Here is a 20,441-nt window from a genome sequence, read left to right as displayed (position 1 = left end):
TTTGCAGTCTGGTATGGCTCAGGGAATAAAAGTAATGGCATGCAGAGCTTTTCATTTCAAGAAGATAAGTTCAGGTTCTGCCCAAGACACAAGAGGCCTGAAAGCCCTGTTGTGACTCCTCTAACAACCCATTTAAAATGAGTTCATTTGCAAAATCCAATTACTTTGCTTTTTTTTTCCAAATCCAGGGAATATGTTCACATCACAAATAACATCAGCATAGAAGACAATCTTCTTAAAGTTTTTAGTAGAAAGGTCAATTATTTGATGGGATTAAAAAGTATGTATCCTCATTTGAGTCAGGTTTTCCTCCTTTCTCAGGACACCAAGGCACAGAGGTTCTCTTGAGCAATTTCTCCAGAATGGTCAGCCTGTTACAAGGTCTTATTTCCTAAAGAATGGCAAATAAAGCCTCTCAGTGAAAAGTCGGGATTCGAATATTCAGGTGATTTCAGAAAGAAGTCAGTGGGAAAAAGAACAAATGCCATTTTGAGCTAGAGCTCTGTCACATCAAACAGAACTGCCACATGGTATATTGCTTTCTTTTCGTCACATATTGTGTGTAAACAGTATCATGGACATCTCAGAAAGTGGGTAAGGGTTCCTGTGATTCATGTTAATGCAGTTGATACCAGGGGTAATCAAAAGGGATTTTATGGAGGAGAAGCTGTGGCTCCCACAACAGTTACTTGATACCTCTCAACAGGCAGATAAGCAGAAGCTCTTGAAATCCACCTGAAAATTTTACCTCCATTTCTCATCTCTCATTTCTCATTTTGTGAAATAATATTTCACAAAAAAATCTTAATTAGATTGGCCAGTTTATATATAAACTCTCCACATGAGAACACTCAAAATTCCAAAAGGGACTTTCTGCCAATACCAGCAATTACTACAGAACAAAATATAGCACTCCAGAATCAATCTGCAACTGAAATTCAAGACTTTTGGTGTGTGACAATGCCATTAGTAATAATTTTGCTTCAGGGGATTTTTTTGGTAAAAGTTCAGCTCATCAATCAGTTCTCTTCTTATAGTAATTTTTTTCACAAGCAATAACTGGATGCTGAATGTAATACATTTTTCAGAAGTAAAAAATTTTGCGTTTGCTTTGCTTCACTTTTCCCTATCCTGTGGCAGAGGGCAATTCACAGTGTCATGTACTCAGATCAGTAGTAGGTACCTGCAGCTAGCCATAGATTTGGGCAGTGGGACTGATCTACTTTTTTTTTTTATGCTTCTGATTTTTCTTCAACAACTGCATGGCCTTGACATTGATACAATTTGCCCCTGTACCAACCAGCAGCACCTCGTGAGTTTCCTGCACTCTCCTGTTCTTGTTTTGGCAAATAAACAGTATTTTCTTAGTAAGACAGGGGTTTTTTTTCACAGTCTTACTCTATCTAGCAGGAATGGAAAACAGCGTTTCACAGGTGTTTGCCAAATTCCCACAGGGAGTTGTTTTATGATTTGTATGGTAATGATTTATGAGTATGTCTACAATATACACAAAAAAAGAAAAGTTGTAAACTACATTATCTAACTCAAGAGAGTAATAAAGATAAACTCAGTTTTAATAGAGATTTGATACTCTTTTTTAGGTATTACTCCAAGAGTTAACTGTCATTACTGCTTTTAAACTGAAGTTTAAAGTCAAGTGAAGAGGGAACTTTGTCTTCAATGCAAGGTACACTCAAATTTTCAGAACTATCCTACCTTAATGCATTTTTTCCCTTAAGGTCAGACGGAAGAAAAGGGGAGAATCTGCCCGTTAAAAGCATCTCACCAAATACAGATGGCCTGAAAACATCATCTGAGATTCACCTCCTCTTTGTGAGGACACTCTGCAGTACCAAGCACCTTTAAGGTATCAAAGGAAAGTGCTTTTACCCACATTATACAATCAAGAACTCTAGATATCATTTTTACCTTGTATCTTTAATATTTTCTCTAATTTTAGTTACTTCTAATGGACAAGTCATAAAGTCTGTCAAAATATGTTCTACAGAAAGTTCTCTTCTATGGATATTTTCTAATGAAGTACCTTGCAGTCAACATGCAGCAGCATTAGCCAACATGCAATTTAAGGTTCTTCAGTGAAACTACTGTGTTTTTCAATTGGTTTCACTATTGTCATCAAGAAACTGCAGCTTTGCATCCTTTCTCTTCTGTGGGGTAGACAGATCTGATTTATCGACACCATCAGGGAGAGGATCCACTGGATCTGGAGAAATGAGCCAGGATCTGAGGTTGTGGATCTCCCACAGGCAGGGCAGAGTCCCTCTGGAGAGAGCACAGCCCCCAACACCTGCACAGGGACAGGGCAGCAAAGGTGAAGTGACCTGGATGAGGCTGGTAGTGAGTCAGATTTGAGGTCCATCCAGGGAGCCTAGTCAATAAATTGAGACAAATGACACATCTTGCCTCACCTAATGCTCCACGACAGATGAGGAAACACGGATTGCATGAGCCCATGGGGGTTAGAAATATGGAATGTCTCTGCTTGCTACTGAAACAACAGGCACACACTGAACTTATAAAGGTTTGGGAAAGCACACAACACAGTAAGGATGAGAGTCAATAATGGATAATGGAGAAGAAGACATGAATTTTCCACTAGACAAAAGAACACAGCTTCAAGACTGGTATCTCATTGTAATCCGTCTAACAGAAGAATAAATAATTTTCCAGAGCACCTGTAATCACCTTTTAACCTTCAAATGAGAGAAATCCAGAACTGAGGAAGAAAGGGGATCACCAATTATGAGGACACAGACTGACTTGGATTTGTCAATAAGAATGCTATGCCTTTCTAAGGATTTGAGTATACTTTTTTCTTTTTCCATTTAGAAGCGTACCAACTTTGTTCTCATTCCACTCTGATTTAAATTTGACCCTCAGCAGTGCAACCCTGATGTAAGATCCTTATCTATGAGGTAAATGCAGCAGAACTGTGCCCACACAAGTTCTCAATCACTGTCTAATCCCAGCCTGCAGCAAATCACCCTGACTCTGACTCCACCGCTACACCAGGGAAATTCCAAGACAGGTACATAGACTGAGAGCAGAGGTGTGGCAGGAGGCAAAGGTGCACTGAAACCTATCCTGCATTCTGAAATAAAGAATTTATTTGAAGTAGAAATGCATTTGTTCTTTCTTCCATATCTGCTATATACCCAGTCTGTGGTGTCACACCTGTAGTGACTCATGGTACAAGAAAACTTTGTTTGCTGAGCTCTTTGTGGACATAGTTTCTTTTATTGGCAGCAAAGAATTTGAATGTGGATCATTATGACTTATGTTTAAAATAGAATGAATGTTATTTGAGTCGCTTTCAAATTAGCATGATTGTTTAAAAATATATGAAGTGCTTCGCTGAATTTTAATCTCTCTACTGCAAAAACAATTTTAAAAGATTACAGGCTTGAACATTTTTAGAAGGATGTAATCATACTAGCTAAAACATAAATTTCACACACCACAATAATTTTTAATCATTCTGCAGTGCACATAGGCAGTATTCAAATGTCTCTTTCAAATGTCAAAATAAAATTAATATTTATTACCATATCTCTGAACTAGTACATTTACAAAACTGAAGCTCAGGACATTTTCTACTAAGCCATTTAAGCCATTTTGTATGTTCTCAGTTAAACACATTTTCTAGAGCTATTGCTCTGCCCCAGGGACTCACAGGATTTCTGAAGCACTTTATGGCTTTTTTTGACTACATTCTTCAGGAAAAATCACTCAGGTCAAGGCAGGAAGAGGATTCCAATTTCAGAGGTGGTTTTCAATGTTAGTAGCTTGCTGTAAATAAATCTGAGAGAATAATTGACATTGCTAAACCCTACACACCCAAAAAACTGAGTAAAAATATAAAATTAAACACAGAAAAGTCATATTTGTACCAAAATCTTTGACTTTGACACCTCCAGAGCACCGAAAAACTTCAAAGGGTCAGGACAACATCTGTAATAACTGGGAGACCCCAAGAGAGTAGAATAAAAGCTAGGTCTTTCATATCTCCTAGTTTGGGGAAAATAATAGCTCAAGAGGAGAACTTCATGGGCTCAGACCCACCTGGAAAAGTATCCAAAAAGACCCGTAGGATCTTGCCGGAAAGAGGAAAGCATTGTTCCCAGTCCCTACTGCAAACTAAACTTTGGAGAGTTTTTTAATTGGGTCCCTGACTTCGCAGACATAGGGTATGGAGAGGGACGGGGTCCCTGTGCACTTGTCTCTGCAGCTCTTTTGCATGATACCCTCCCTGTTAAGAGGATTGTGACAGAGCAGGTGTATCCAGAGAGATGTACAAAGGATTTCGTGTATCCATAACAACCTCTGTGCTGAGTTAATTCAACCTGCCAGGATTTTTTTTTACTGTCTTCACACTCTCCAGTCAAATCTCAGGCATTTAGGAGACTTTAGAGGGATAAACCTGTACATTTTTGATACTAGTCCTGTGTTATGTGGAAGGAAAAAATGAGCATATCCAGTCTCATCTGCACTCCTAAATCACTTCACTGGCTTTGAAAAATCCTACCTTTCCCACAAAAACTCCAGCTGACAAAGATCTTGCTGTCAAGCAGCACGCACCAAACAAAAATCCAAACAGATATAGCATAATTTTTTTTTGCTACTGCCTACAAAAACAATTAATCTGGCTTTAAATCTCTGATATAGCAAACAATTCATTCAGAGAGAGAAATTATAGGTACTTCCGCCATGGTGTACCAGGAAGAAGCAGCAAAAGGAAGCTCCTTTTAACTGTTTTGAGTTCAGCTAAATGGCAGCTGCTACCTGATTGATCAGCACAGGGCATTGTCTGCCAGCAGTTTGTACTATCCAGAGTTTTGTAGGACCCCCTAACACTTCACAACACCAGTAACTGGGGCTAATGACTGTCTTTTTACAGCTATAGCAAGACTCCGACATTTATTACATCCACCCTGCACCACTGAGGCTGTTACGTTTTGTTCACTTTGGGATATAGACAAAGTTGATATATAAATTTTGAATTAAAAAATTTTTAACAGTACTTGTGATCATTTTATCTTTCATGAACATGAAGGTTTTTTTCACAGTCTTACTCTATCTAGCAGGAATGGAAAACAGTGCTTTCCATTCCTCATAAATTAATATGACAGGAGTGACTGTTCTCAGAGATCATGGCACCCATAAACACCAGCTGCCCCCTGGAAGCAGAGTTACAGCTTGTCCAGTGTGGCAGCAGAAACAAGTAACATTGCTCAGGGTGTCATGTTGGACTGAAAAAACCTCCTCTGTCCTTTCATAAATGTTTATAATGTAATCCTTGCACATGTTTCCCGGAGAAGAATGCTCCTCTGAATTTATTCTGGTGATGATTCTATATAGATAAGATGTTCAAGAAAGTCCCTCACCTGCACAAGGGTTATGGAACTTGTCCTGTCGGCATGGAGTGACCTTGCTCATGAAGCTCCTGGCAAACAAGCAGCCACTACTCACTGCAATTATATAAGTATGCAAAATCACCACACCAAACCCCCCAGAAATCTCTGCTGCTTCCCTGATGTCAGCACGAGGTGCCAAGAGCCATAATTAACTTTTGATTGAACTTTGATCAGTCTGAATGGATACAGCCTGTGGGCAGTGCCTGGGCTGGGAGCTCTGCCAAACCTTCAAGTGCCTACAGGGAAGAGAAGCACTACCTGATGGTTGTTCCTGTCCTCATGTCATCTCCCCAGGTATTTGCTGCCCTCCCTGTTAAAGGCATCAGGCTGAGCTAGTCTTTGACCTTGCCTGGTGTAGTTTCTCTTTCTTTCTTTATAAGTTAATAAGAATTTGTTAAAAACTCCGATGACATCCAAGCAAGGTAGATCAAAGAATTGACAAGTCACAGCAGAAAAAGGGAATTCCCTTGCCTCAAAACTGATCTCCACCCAAAATTGTCCTTTTCTTCAGAGTTAAATCCAGCAAAGTTTGGGCTCCCATGGCATAAATACAGGCTGTGTCAAGAGGGACAGAGGCTAGAAATGACTGCTCCTGGTCTACTACAGCAACCCAGTAACCTCAGCAAGAAATGGGATTGGAAACCTGGCAGGGAAAAGCTGCATCTTGTATTTCTTCTGTTAAACATGGTATATTATTAGTGTTATGCTAATTTAGGTCACCTAAATGGGCTCCAGGTAATTCAATAAATTTAATTACTTAATAAAAGATTGGATTTGACTGGGTGTCAGGCAGACAGTTAGAGAGTGATTGACTGATACCCAGGGAAGCAACACTCTCTGGAGTGGAGAGACCCCATCCTGGGGTTACGATGCCGAAGCAGCTTTGTTAAACAAAGACATGGCTTTTGGCAGTAGACATTCCTGGTTTCAGATTCAAGGTCCCAAGTTCAGCCTCTTCTTTCAGTGATCTTCCCAGGGGTGTTCTGTTACACACCAACAAAGAAGTGCATAAGCTGAATAAATCATTAATTAAAAAACATTTGTTCAGCTCTATGCAGATGCAATGCCTCTCTCCCTTAGGGCAAATGTCTTACTCTCAAATCAATCCAAATTGCCAGGAGAAGAGGATAGTTTCACTTACCACTAGTTCAGTTCAAGAAGAGTGAAAGTGGCTAATTAAATATGCAATACTTTAAAAAAAATCCTGTGTCACTGACTCCTACTTTGAAAAAAATAAAAGCAGCATACAAACAAATAAAAGACCCAGTGAGACAGGAAGACTATTTCAAACCTTCAGAGATGCAACTTGTCTGCATTTATTTTTTTTTCATTTGTCTATATAGATACTTTGCCTTTGAAGAACAATTACGACAAATGTAAAACAGAGTAAATTTTGCTGGTTTTGTTCATATATGTAATTGCAAAAGCATACAGAAAAGGAAGAGTCTGTTTATTTAATGCAATCTCTCTCTTCACGACATCTTGAAGATTCTTCTTTTTGTTTGGCTTTTACACAGACTTGTATAGACAAAACATCAGATATTGTGTTCAACCACACAAGGCAATACAATGTCAGCAGTTAGTGTACATCAACTATTTCCATTAGTGTAAAGTAGTAGCTGGTTTTTATCCTTCAGCTACTTGTTAACACTTCTTCACTGCTAGGACGGGTTTCTTTTAACCAAATATTGATATTTTTATCTGAGCTGGCCATCTCAAGCTCCCTCTAAACTTATAGGAAAGGAAAGGCTCTTTCAGGACACACATCCTTCCAGTTCCATTTACTAAGCATGTAGGTCATTATTGCTGAGTCACAATGGCTACTTCTAAAGTCAGTGCAGTGTCCCTTCAATAGGGGAATATGGCTACCTCCTGCCTGGATCACACCCCAGAGAAGTCTCACCTTCTCTGTTGATTAGGGTGAATTGGAAATAATAGTCATTTCCATAGTGGACTTCCCACACTCCTGATTTTTTTACAATATTTACTGATTGGATCCTTCACCTAAAAGAATTAAGGGCTTGCTCCTGAAGAATTGTGTCCATTTAGCAGAGGAATGTCTTACAATTTGCTAAAAAAAGAAGATAATTTTCTTTACCTAATGTAAAATGAAAATATGTTTGCCTTTTTTATTTTGATTTGGAATTAAAATAGATTTTGGGGTGGCTGCATGAAGCACATCCCCTGATTTTTTTGTGATTAAAAATTATGTGCCTCAGTTTCTGAAATTCCATTTGAATTTTATTTTAGTTCCCCTTTAATGCATTTTTACTGTTCTACAAGACATCATGCCACGTCAACAGAAGTTCATGTAGCATCAAGACTGAACTGCATAACCTTCACATATTCCCTTCCAACAAAACCTTTCCGCCATAAGTATACAACAATCATCATTACATTTTAATACCTCAAACTCTAAAGGGTGTGCCAATTTAAATAGATTAACACTATTTTTTATTTAATATTACAAGTTTTAAACAGTATTTTGTGAGTGTCTAAAGAGACAGAAGTGTCAGACATCAGCAAATTTAAATTCAGGGCCCTGTGCTTTCACTTGTCATTCTATTGCACCCAAGAGAGAGGTGAGCAGTTAAGCATTTGACTAATTGAAAATTTTTATTTGCCTCTCTTTATGCTTGACTTCTTTCTTTGCTCTCTCTTCTCTCTACTCGTGTTCCTGTTTGTTGTGTTTGAAATGGACTGAGGATCTTCATGGAAAGTCACTTGAATGGAAATACTCCCGGCTGAGCAGTTTTTTCCAAAGTCCTTGTTGCCTTCAGACAGTCCACTTAGCTCATTTTTACTGCATAAAATCATTAATTTCAAAGAAATATTTCATATACAGATCTTGACTTACATGGTGTTAGTTTGTTTTACTATGAGTTAAGACATTTGAATCTGTAAAATCATTTGAGGGCATATTGAAGAGAAGTGTGGCTGCCCTGTAGCTTTGTCAATGCCTCATGCACAACCTTCTGGAAAATACTCAGAGACATTCAAGTTTCTAGTTCAATTAACTGTGTGGTTTTATTACACACATCTAACTGTTATACACATCCTTCTAGGACTACAAGACACAGGAAACTCAAACAAATAAACTTCACCTTGAACCCGAATGTTCATAGCAAGCTTTGTATGTGCAGTGAACTGAGACTGAAAGTATTGAAGTGAAAGAAAAATTTTGTTGCTGTTTAAATTAAATATGAAAAGCAAATTGCCAGTAAAGGATACGGAAAGAGTAAAAAACCCAAAATCTAGCTGGCAGACAGACATATGCCTCATTTCTAGACAGATGATTTTGCTGTGTCTCATTTTTATATTGGATTCCTGTCTAGACCTCAGACAAGAGGCTTGCTGATTATCCATATTGGAACAAATTAGGAGATGAAGTTCATTGTGCTACAAAAAGATTTTATTTGTGGCTATGCAGCTGGCTAAGAGCAAATTAATCCGAGTCAGCATACAGGCCATCCTACCTTCCAAAAATTTCAGTCCATAATAAATGCTTATTTATCCAGAAGTCTTCTAGTCTTCAGTTTGCTCTACAAAGCTAATAAATAATAATTTTATAATTATAAATATATTTCATACATTTGTAATTATAATATTACTATTTATAAATAATAAATAATATGGCATATATTGGCAACCCAAAAGTTTTTGCCTGGCATCTGAAAGGTTTTTTTCCTTCATGGAATACCATGCAATATATTTTAAGTCCACAGATCCTTGGGAAGTGAAAAGCAAGAAGCCATTTCTTGCAAGACTAGAAGCTTTCTCCCTCTCTAGCTGATAGATTATTGCAAGATTTGTCTGGTGACATTGGTTTTGCAAATTCTAACAGCTTTCTCTAGACATTTTTCACCTACCAGTAATAAGAATATAATAATATCTGCACATATTTATCCTTAATTGTTGGATAAAAGCCTGAAATAAACAGAAGAGTGACTGGCATACATCATATAGTCATTCTCACATACATCTCATACCACAACAGACAGAAGAGTGTATTTTTAAAGCAGTAATCAGAAATATTTAAGATAATTAACAATGCTCTCTTGTGTTCCTCCTAGATACAATTGTTTCTTGTATAAACTCTTCAGCAAATTTAATAGATTGGTTAAGCAACACCTGAACCATGTAAGTGGATGACATATTTCTGGATTCCTCCTCAGCACCAATAATATACAGCTAATGCATCATATTCAGTGAAATGGCTTTAAGTGATAACAGGTGTTTAGCATAATGGAAACTGTTGCTAGTTGGTCAACATGTAAATTAATTTTGTTATTTACAGAACCAGATGGTCAATCCTGGAGTACCAGCATGGGGAACATTAATAAGCCTCCTTGCTGCAGAACATGATGTCTCATCTGTAGCTTCACCAGTTTCTAATTCCAGCTACCGTGTGAATTGCAAGAGTACCCCTCTGACAGGAAGATTAACTGACTCACTCTCTGCCCAAGAATACTACACCATATATTATCAAGTAAAAGTGGCTAAAGGTCATACAAATGAGCTTCATGAGATAATAAGAGAAGTGGTAAGAAACAATAACATTCAGCTTTTTCACTTTTTTCATTCTGTACTGCCTAAAGTGTCAGTATTATTTGATATCATTTTCTACCTGCTTGCTTTCTTTCTTAGAACAATGATTTGGTATTGTAGAAGATGTAATTTAGTTACAGGGTTCAACTGATAAGCCATTTGTATTGTAAGACAGAGGGGCTTATTACTATGTAATGTTAAGCTTTTCTTCAAAAGTCCTATTTGAGAAACTCATAGACTGACTCAATCTGTGATTTGGAAGAAATCCCTTTTCCATCTACAGTCAAAGCTTGTTCAGATGGAGTAAGGCAGGTACACGTGCAGGTAGGACTAAGAAATCTCACTTGGCTGAACTTCCAGAACCAAACCAAAAGGGATGGTGAAGGCCTTCAGCATTACAGGCACATTACTCAGGGCAGCACTCTGTGCCCAGGCTCCCACTTGCAGCGTGAGCTGTGCAGAGCAAGCACAGTGCAGCGGGGACACATCAGACCCAGAGCACTCCAGCTGTAAAACTCATGGGAGCACACAGAGCACCCAACAGCAGCTCCTGCCACACTGCCAGGTTCTTGAGACTCATGAACAACTTCGCCCTTATCCTCAAACTGCACTTGGGAAGATCTAAAGGCACCAAACCATGCCACTTCAGACATGCAGTAGTCCTGCACACACTTACAGCGAGACAGATCTTACAGCAGAAAACACTGAATTGGGCTCCTTTGGATAGCCGCCTCCTCACCTGTGATCCCCTCCCTTTGTACTGCACAGCACTGGACTGTCTGCCCAGAAGTGGGGTGACAAAGCGGCACAGAGGCAGGATGAGTGTGCTCATGGTCCCTGCAAAATGCAGAGAAGCTCCTCTCTTCCCATGTGTTCCATGCATTCCTGTTACACGCTTTAAAGCAAAATGATTTATGCACAATAGAAAGAAATAGTAACTGATAACAGTTTTGTGCCTCGTGTTTTCACTTAAGTAGGCTTCTTTGATGAATATAGACAGGAGTGCCATCGCTGCACACTGCATCTTTGACACTCCTCTAATCCAATTTAACTGACTTAAATGGAAGGAAAACATAGCAAATATAAACATGGATCCAATTCTAATCTATAACTACAAACATACAAACATACAGATCTTATCTAGAACTTATATATTCTGTTTCTTTTCCTGCATGCATCAAGAATGGTTTTTATCCTCTCCTCTTCACTACTAGGAGATTATGCTTTAAAAATGCAAAACGTTAAGTTGCTTGCTAAGAATTATCATGTACATGTGAACTAGTTTTGGAATTCAAGTTGCATATCTGGAAGCCTCCTGTCACACTGAATTATTCAAGTAACAAGTAATGTATTAAAATTGGTAAAATCCAGACTGTCCTACTACTTATTTTTTATAATCCTGTCTATTTTAGAAATATTTTTGTCTGTTAAGGAAATAAAAGCATGCAGCAAGGTGAGGTAACAGACATTCCTATGGATTGCTTAGATCAGTGGTATCACATACCACAGTGCCTCTAAGTATATTAAACTGTTTGCTGTTAGCATGCCATGCAATGTGTGAGACATGAAGCAAAATAAGTCATGGAAGAGCATGTTTTTTCATAAAATATGTGTGTATCTCCAGACATTTGCAAAGCTCTGTGCACTAACTAGGTACTTCATCTTCCCAATTGGGAGTCCGTGGGGCATTGGTTGGCCAGCTTAGAAGAAGAGTAAATCATGATAAAACATGTAAAATAAATATATTTAAGTCACAGAAACAATCAAGGTCCTTAGTGCACAAGGCAGTAACACACATCTGCAGGTGAGTAAAGGTTATCATCCTGGCTCAAGTGTTTTGACTGAAGCCACAAAAATCAGAGATGAGAACAGAATTAGGGATCCAGGCTGACATTTAATGAGACAGCATTTTTTAGCAGTCAGTTATGGCAGGGTTGTGTTGCTCTGTTAAATCTGTTGTGTACTGTATGCCAAATGGAAATTACATAGATCTTGGGGGAAAAAAAGCAATCATGGAAACAAAACAAAACATGAAGATATATATCTCCCAGGAAACATCAGACAGAAAGAGAGAGAGCCTTTGATTTGGAAGAGTTTTTGCATGTACCACAGAACTCCTCAAATAGGCCATTAGAAGAATTGAGAAACCTGGGAACTGACCGTGTGAAGAGTTTTGAGTTGCATAAAAAGTTGATGGTTGCACTCAGCCAGGCAAGCTGTTGGCAACTGCTCAGAGTGTCAAATAACAACTCCAAAATATCTATTTACAGGCTGAGCCTTTTCAGTGACCCAGTTTGTAGCACAGTTCCTCAGATTATACATATGACTGTTTTTGCTTTATTCCTACTATTGACATTAAACTGTGCTTACAAACAAGGGCATAGTGATTAAGTAAAACGTTCTGAACACAGAAAACCAGATGTACAGCCATTGAACTCTGTAGTATTTGATGGAGACCCAGCTTTGTACAAGTGAATACATGTGCTGTAACACAGGAGCTTTCCCTTACACACTGGTGGAAGCTTGTGTCCCCTCACTACAGGCCCAAGAAACCTCTTCCGGTGCAGGGCAAAGGCAAAGGTGTAAGAACGTCTGTAGGAGTGACGGGGGTCACACACGGTCAGGACGGACGGAGACGAGAGATCTCTGCAGTCAGGTCGTGGAACTATCGGTTTATTGCAAAGGGCCTGGGTGCAGGGCCCTGCTAGGAGCTGCCAGCCACAGCTCAGAGCAGGCCCGAGAGAAGAGAGGCTTAAAGTGTAAGAGAGTTAAAGACAAAGGTTTAAGAGTGGAGACCATGTAGAAAGGAGGGGGTGAAGAAGTGCAGAGGAGAAGACGAAGAAGAAGTGAGCGCAAAAAGAGAAGAGGAGAGGAGAGGAGAGGAGAGGAGAGGAGAGGAGAGGAGAGGAGAGGAGAGGAGAGGAGAGGAGAGGAGAGGAGAGGAAGCACGAAAACAGAGCGAGGAAAGAGCGTGAAGTTCCCGTTACAATACAATAAATCATCTTCAGTGTTGAATATTCAGATTCTCATCAACCAATCTACTACAGCATGCATATCCTATAACATTTCCATACAACCTATAAGAATCACTACATTACTATACTAAATCTTACTCTTTGGGCCCTATCTGCCAAGCTGCAGGGTCTGCTCTGACCCTTGGACCTGCCTGCTTGCAGAGGGTATTGTTTCATCAAGAGGGGATTACCTTCGGCTGGCCACACCATTGTTTTCCAGTTGTTCAGTAACTAAGGGATCTCAAAACTTGCTTTCACTTCAATCTCGCTTATAGTTTCTGTATTCTCAAAATCTTTTGCCAGGCAATCATATTTATAAGGCTTTCCTGTTCCATCTTCCCCAACACAAAGGATCTACAAAGTTCAGTCTAAGGAGGAGGATCATTGCTTTTCTGGAGAGTGAGAGGCACATTGTCTAACATCTGCAGGACTGTATTGTGTCACCCTACTGAAGAAACAGAAATGCAATGAATGCTGTATGCAAAACACATCTTTTTCCACTGGGTATCTTAATCCCACAACTGCACAACCAACAGTGGAGAAAATTCTTCCTCCCAGTATCAAAATATTTCTGTATATTTGCAGCAAATCACTACAAATTTGCATCAGTAATGCTGCATAGATTCCTTAAAAGCAGTCCCTGACTTTTGTCCAGCAGCTGGCAATATGTTTCTATTCTTTAATACCAGCAGTGATATGCTTGAATAAGACTGTAGAGTAGTTTAATTGAAGCATTAAATAAACAAAAAAAAGTTTTTCTCTTCAAATCCAAACAAAACAGAGAATGAAAATTGACAAAGGAGAGGGAAAAGAAAAAGGCACAGCCAAACAACAAAAAAACCAATTAACAGACACCAAACCTCTGATAAACCATTCAAGCAAAACAAGCTTATCCCAAATCATAATGACGGCTCATTACAGAAAAATCTAATGCTGCACAAACCACAGAGTTTTCAGTAATTGCAATCATCTTACTTACCTGTAATTCAGTGACAAGAGAACAAAAGGAAGGTGAAACTGCATAATAAATTGAGGAAAGCCTGTGCTGTTCTACAGCATCTGCAGGAAATGAGCAGTCAAATTTTTTCCCAGCTGAAATGCCCAGCTAAGGTGAACAGGCCATGCTCAGAGTTCTGGACTGGTGTAGGGGGGTTGGCAGCCCTCAGTGAAGGCAGAGCTCCCAGGTGGTTCTCAGGTGGCTGTGCCTGCAGCACAGAGCTGAGCTAAGGGTCCTGAGCAGACCACACAACACACGGGCCTCGACAGCAAAGCTTGCAAAAGAAAGGTTAAGGGCAGTGTAGTAATGTCAGGAGAGGGAGCAACAGCTGGCTACGGGCATATCTTAGCATGAAGATGACTTCGAAGCACTCAGTAGGGGTTGGGATAAGTACCTGCATGCAGCAGTGCAGCACAAAGCAGCAAGCTGCCAAAGTGCTTTATAGTTCTAAAGAAAATTAAACACTTTTCCCATCATGGCTTCAGGACTGAATGATGTTTAGTGTAAAGACAGGAAGGAAAACAAGCTGCATTCGGTTCACTTAGGAGCACATAAAGAAAATAATTGCTTTAAAACTGAGGCTGTGTAAATACCATACATTATGTTTAAGTAATCAGAATACAACATTTCTACAATCTCAGTATCTCAGCTGTAGCTTGGTACTAAATTCTCTGAGCTTCTTACAGCAGAGAATTCAGGATCTTTATTTTCTATCTCAGAAATCAACTATTCACATAAACCTATGCATATCCATAAGCTTGTAGAACATATACAACAATGTGGCAGAAGGTCAAGCTCAATTACAAATGTCTGAATAATATTCCCATGAGAGGTAAATTTTTAAATATTACCATAAAAATACGTAAAATCTTCTCTGTGACATATGAGGAGTTTGTGCACTTGTTAACTCCCTGTTTTTCCACTGTTCAAAGCAGTTTTGCCAACAGCTAATTGTATTAGAAAGAACAGAGGATGGAAGCCAAGCAGGAAAATATGTGATTGTCACAGACAATGCAAGAGGAAAGTTTGAGAGGGGAAGTCTCTGTATGTTTCATAACAATAACCTGCAGTTTTATTACACTTTTCTTTAAAGAATTCAAAGCACTCTATAAGCAAGGTTTCATGCAGTTGCACCTTGGCAGGATACCAAGACCTTCTTGCTTATTCCATTTTTTTTTCCAAAAAACCCTTTCTGTCCTTTAAGACTGTCATGTAAATTGGTGAAATAATATCTAGTTGAAACAGACAGTCAAGCACCAAAGTTAATTTTCTCTTCTTGGTCTCTGTGGATACCTCACTATTAAATTACAGCAATATTTCTAAGATAAATCTGATACCTGCACTCTGTGTGCACCACAAATTTCAACTTCTCAAGGACTTTTAACTAAGAGGCCTCCAAGAAGAAGAGCAAGAGAAATAAAGTAAACCACACCTTCATGTCTTGATAGGGTGCTGCCCACCTTCTACCCAAAATCTATAAATGAGCTAAAATGGGAGACTTGTGTTCCAAATTAGTTCTTAATTCTCAGCTGAGAGGTCTTGAACCTCTGTCCTTCAAAGAATAAAGGCACTTGGACCGCAGTATCTCCAATCTTCATGTTGCTTTTTTAATGCAAAAGTCATAGGTTTAGAAAGGGCCTTTTGTAAAATTTTCCTCATAACTTTGAACAGAGAATATTTGTAAGCAAGTGTTTAGGAACAAAACTACAGCCTTCTAAAGGTTTCTGCCTGGCTTCAGAGATTAAGACTCGCTTCACAAGTCATTTAGGAAGAGAGGACAGGTCCTCTGAATTGGTTTCTATTGAAAGTTAAGTTACTGCAGGGTACTAAGGCTTATTAAGTGTGACTGACATGCTACATCAGCAGAGTTCCCAGAAGTAATGCTGCTTGATCAGTATACCTGAAATTTGACCAATTTAACTTGTTTCACTCAGAGGGTAATTTAATGTACTGATGCTGGCTTAATATGCATCACTTTGCAGTTCCTACTGAATTTCCTCTTGGAGCGGTTAACTGCATTAGAATATTGTTATTTCCATACCAGGAGAGCACTACCAGTGCACATATAGCCTGCACATCATTTAAATTTAATGGGGCCTGATTTCTCAGAACTATGTTTTAGAGATATTTAGGCTTCTAAGAATGAAATTAGTGCCTGAGGTACTTTGGAAAAAACAGTATTACCTATGTGCATCCCAAGACATCTGATTTCTTTGCAAATAAAGACCTACATGAGTTTATTACAGATATAATAATTCAATTAGTCTAGGACTTCTTTAGATGCTGCACAAATAGGTAGCACAAGCAGAACTGCAATCCAGGAAGAGCAATTCAGAAGTCTGTGCAGTAACCACAGAATAACCTTTCTTCCCTTTAACTGCTTCAGTCTTCAAATCAATACACACTGATCAAAAACTACGATGCTTTATAAATAAATTTTTCTTAGACTGGCAAAATCATTTTTAAAGTCTGATCAGAAGGGAAACTCCAGTATTACAGTTTTAGAATCTTTATAATTTTAATTATATTTTACCAAGGCCTGTATTTTAGCCAGCTGTTGGTAGTAATAATTTATTGGATGTGTATGCACATTTATTTTCATTCTTATGGCAGCTTCTGTAGCTTTTTGTAATATAAGACTCTTTTTTTAATGTTTTGTTATGGTAATTTCATTTTTAAAATTAATAAGTAGTTTAAAGAAAATAATAATATACACTGTTAAGGGACAAGCAGCATTTTCATAAAGTAGCAAGCAAGATAGGTAGATAGATAGAATAATTCTTTCACAAGCAGCATTTTGGCCACAAATCTACACTTTGTTCAATATTTTAAATTGGTAGCTTTATTCAGTACCACTTCTAAAGGTAATTACACTACTCAGGATTCATTATAGTAAAAAAAAAAAACTATAAAGGTACAGCAAATTAAATTTCAGGAGCACTTTTGTTTCTTAATTGATCAAAAGAATTATGGAGCACTGTACAAGTGTAACTGCCACGGGTCTAATGGACAAGCCAGCTCGTCTGGCCTGCAAATGGCAGGAAAGTCTCTTCATCAGACAAGCCAACAGGCTAAATTCTGCTGTCACTACGCTGAAATAGATGGTGTTGGGCAACTGTGTTTAAGAGCAATTTGACCCATTGACTATAGTGGAAATTGTGCTAATGCATGTAAAAGAATAAATGTATCTTTCTCAGCTTAAATATAGCAGATTGAGAGCCAGGAATATTATCTCATTTACATTGGCAGAGGCCATTTGAAGTAATGCTATTGTATTAATGCAAACTGACATTCTTTATGTCTTCCCAGCAATCTATCAGTCTGCTGCTATGTATATCATATATAATGTGTACTGTTTTAGTGAGTAAAAATGATCTTTTTAAATACATAATGTCATGCATCTGTCTTTATTACAGCCAAAACAATGAAAGTCTGCCATTTCACTCTACAATCAAACCTCTATTTTTTATTAAAGACAATTCCATTATTCTGCAATAAGGGACCTATTACATGCCCTAATTTTGGTGAAATTACTAATGCAGATTGAATTTCCTAGAAGAATTACTGAACTTCTGTACTTTTTGAGATTCTAACTTAATTCATGTGCTTATCCTGATAATGTGCTTCATTATTTGTTGCACCAAGCTGATGAATTCTCCCTAGGCAATGTGTAATTATTTGACAGTTCCTATTACAAGAAACAGAAATTTGCTGTTAGACAGTGACTCCTTGTAGTTTACACCATCCCTTTTATATTTCATCTCCTGACTCAGTGCTGTCACTCTGATCTGTCTGTATTAATTCAAGGAAGAAAGTTCTATTAAATTTTCAAAATATCTAATTATAGTGCTGATTTCACAATAAGATATAGGAAATAAAATAAGAAGACTTGGCATTATTTTATCAGTTTAACATTCCTTAGGTATGTGAAGCTACTATCCCAAATCCAATCCACTAAATGCAGCTTAGTCAAAAGTTTTAGGACATACTCAGTGAAACTGGGTTAAAACTTCTCCAGATGAATAAGCAAAAAGGAAAATGCTATCATTTTTCAGATCAACGTACAAATGTCCCACATTCTTCATTCAAACAAAAGCCAGTAGATGTAAAAATAAGAAGAACACAGAGTATTATTGGCTAAGTATTTTACCACTGATGTTTTTCACTTTATTGCTATTCTTTTTCAAGTGTTTATATACAGAGTTTTAAAATACCAGAATATTCCAGCTGCAATTAAAAATTTAGTTTTATCTCATAAAATTTCAGAGAAAAGCTTAAAGGTGATAAGAAGAGAACAGAAAAAAAATCCCACTTTCCCACATGTATTTAATATTTAATACTTAGCAGTTTCCAATCCTAAATTTGTAAACCTCAGTTTAAATGTCCTATGCCACCAGTGAGTAAACAGCCTCCTTGACATTTGCTGAGCCAGTTAGACACCAACAAGCTCCAGCACCTGAGGGATGACAGAAGTAATCCAGCCCAGTCATGGACCACTTTCCCTCTTCTAGCTAGCTCAACAGGTCACAGAAATTATGCTGTTTCAGCAGAAGACACCTATATCCATAACCGAGCTACACATATGCAATGATGATTTACAGTACAGTTGGTTTCAAAGCTGCCATTTCCCAAGCACCAGAAGATCTTTTCTAGGCCCTTTTATTCAAAATCGGAATTGCATTATAATCAAAATGTTTGCTGAGCTAACTGAAATCTTCCACTCAGAGTCAGTCTGACATCAAAATGCACTTTGTGCATTTTGTGCCTCATGAACGCCGTAGGCTTAAAGCGCCTGGAGGCCAAAGGAGAGAAGCTGCTTGGCCCTCTGGTCGGCTGCATGGAGGAAGTTCTCAGCAGCATGAGAGTGCAGAAGCTTTCCACAAATAAAGGCTGCTGCCTGGCCATGAGAGAAACCGTATTTAATCTTAAGCAAAACAGAGTTAATGTGTTCATTACACTGAATTTCCCCTGTTAAGAATTATTCCACTCAGTTTGTGGAAGATGTAACAGTGAATTAAGCCAAAGCAAAAAAAATGAGAGTTGTGTTTATTGCATTACAAAGCTTAGAAAAGAACTTCTCACAGGTCACCATGAATATTTAACATCCCATAACTGCTATGGTAGTGTGGTTCTAGTTTTATTTTTCTCCAAGAGAAGAAGATATTCTTCAGTGTGCACTTGTTGTGCCAGTGTGGAGGAATTTCAGTTTACATTTCAATGATGAGGCACATAAGCAGCAGCAGATGGTATTTGGAACACAGTGAAGATACAAAGATATCTGGGGAGCTGGAAGAGAGGATCTTAGCATTTCAAGCTGCTTTATAAGCCCTCATTGAAAAAGCATGCACTTCTTCACATGTTTACTTGCTAATATTGTTTTCAGCTACTCTCTCTAAAAGGCTAACAATAAAACACACTCAGAATTCTTCAAAACATTGCAATAAAGCTCAAAAATAAACCCCAAGGTATACTTATGTTTTTCATCCTTTATAATTCCCTCCTCTATGCACACTGCTTAACTGAAAAGAATATTATATGAATTTGGCAAACATGGAACTGAGTTGCAGAGGGCCAGGAGAACCCCACTGGAACCTTGTAATACTGCTAAAAATTCAGCAGAAGTCTCCAGGCGTAAGATGTAATGCATTACCCGTGATGTTGCCTGTAGGAAAAATCAATAAAAGGTACTTGAATGTGGAGAAAAAACAGGAAACAAGCAGTAAGGAAGATCTGGTGGGAGTTTAGCTGGTTATCTTTAGAATGTGGTACAAGACAAGATTATTAGGATCTGGGGCTAGTGAAGAGACCTCAAGTCCAAAGCAAACCACATGGACAGGTGATTGGAGTCCTGGATTGCTACTGAAAGCTCAGTTCTCTTGGGAATTAAGTGCTGGTGATGCTATTCTCATGTCACATGTCACCCAAGTGCAGAGATAGAGATCATGCTGGTAGAGAAAGTAGTTCAGAGTGTAAATGCAAACAGGTGGCAGATAATTGGAATGAAGGTTGGTGTGACATGATGTCTGAGACTGAACTTCTGAGTATTCATGCAGAAATCTGCTACTCCCTCTATTACCTTTCATAAAACCTGAAGTGAACCAAAGCAGCACATGCCGAATCCTCTAGTTGGTAAAGAGACAAGGAACCAAAATTAAAAATTAGAAGGCTGATCATGGACTGTGCTTCCCCATATACAATATTCAAGTTGGGAAAGCAGAGGACTTTGAGGACTGAAAATAAAGTGAAGGTCTTGACTGAAGGAAGTGTCCTAGCAGTGGGCAAATTTCCTGGAGGCCAGAGCTGCATGGAGAAAAATGCAGGGGATACCCAGAGCCCTTGGCTCCCAAAAACCAGGCTGGGTTGTGATGAGCAACAGCACAGCAGGAACCAACTCCACTTTCTGACCAGAATTCTCTGACTACCAGTGACCTCCCTGACAAAAAGGGA

The 20,441-nt window shown here is 38.5% G+C and overlaps 1 protein-coding gene across 1 annotated transcript in view; it reads left to right on the top strand.

The window, feature by feature from the left end:
- Nucleotides 1-9,738: 9,738 nt before the first annotated feature.
- The window catches only part of SLC10A2 (solute carrier family 10 member 2), a 52,115-nt gene continuing 41,412 nt past the window's right edge, over nucleotides 9,739-20,441 (top strand). The window contains exons 1-3 of the mRNA XM_054272316.1: nucleotides 9,739-9,978; nucleotides 12,479-12,674; nucleotides 18,776-18,909. Of these exons, the coding sequence (XP_054128291.1) occupies nucleotides 9,739-9,978; nucleotides 12,479-12,674; nucleotides 18,776-18,909 (570 nt within the window). The remainder of the gene's footprint in view (nucleotides 9,979-12,478; nucleotides 12,675-18,775; nucleotides 18,910-20,441) is intronic.

The sequence above is a fragment of the Melozone crissalis genome, unplaced genomic scaffold (assembly GCF_028551555.1).
Source record: "Melozone crissalis strain CALT ecotype California unplaced genomic scaffold, PUWL_Pcris_2 ptg000013l_1, whole genome shotgun sequence".
Classification (NCBI taxonomy): domain Eukaryota; kingdom Metazoa; phylum Chordata; class Aves; order Passeriformes; family Passerellidae; genus Melozone; species Melozone crissalis.
The sequence above is the reverse complement of the archived record's forward strand: the minus strand, read 5'-3'. Positions and strand labels throughout refer to the sequence as shown.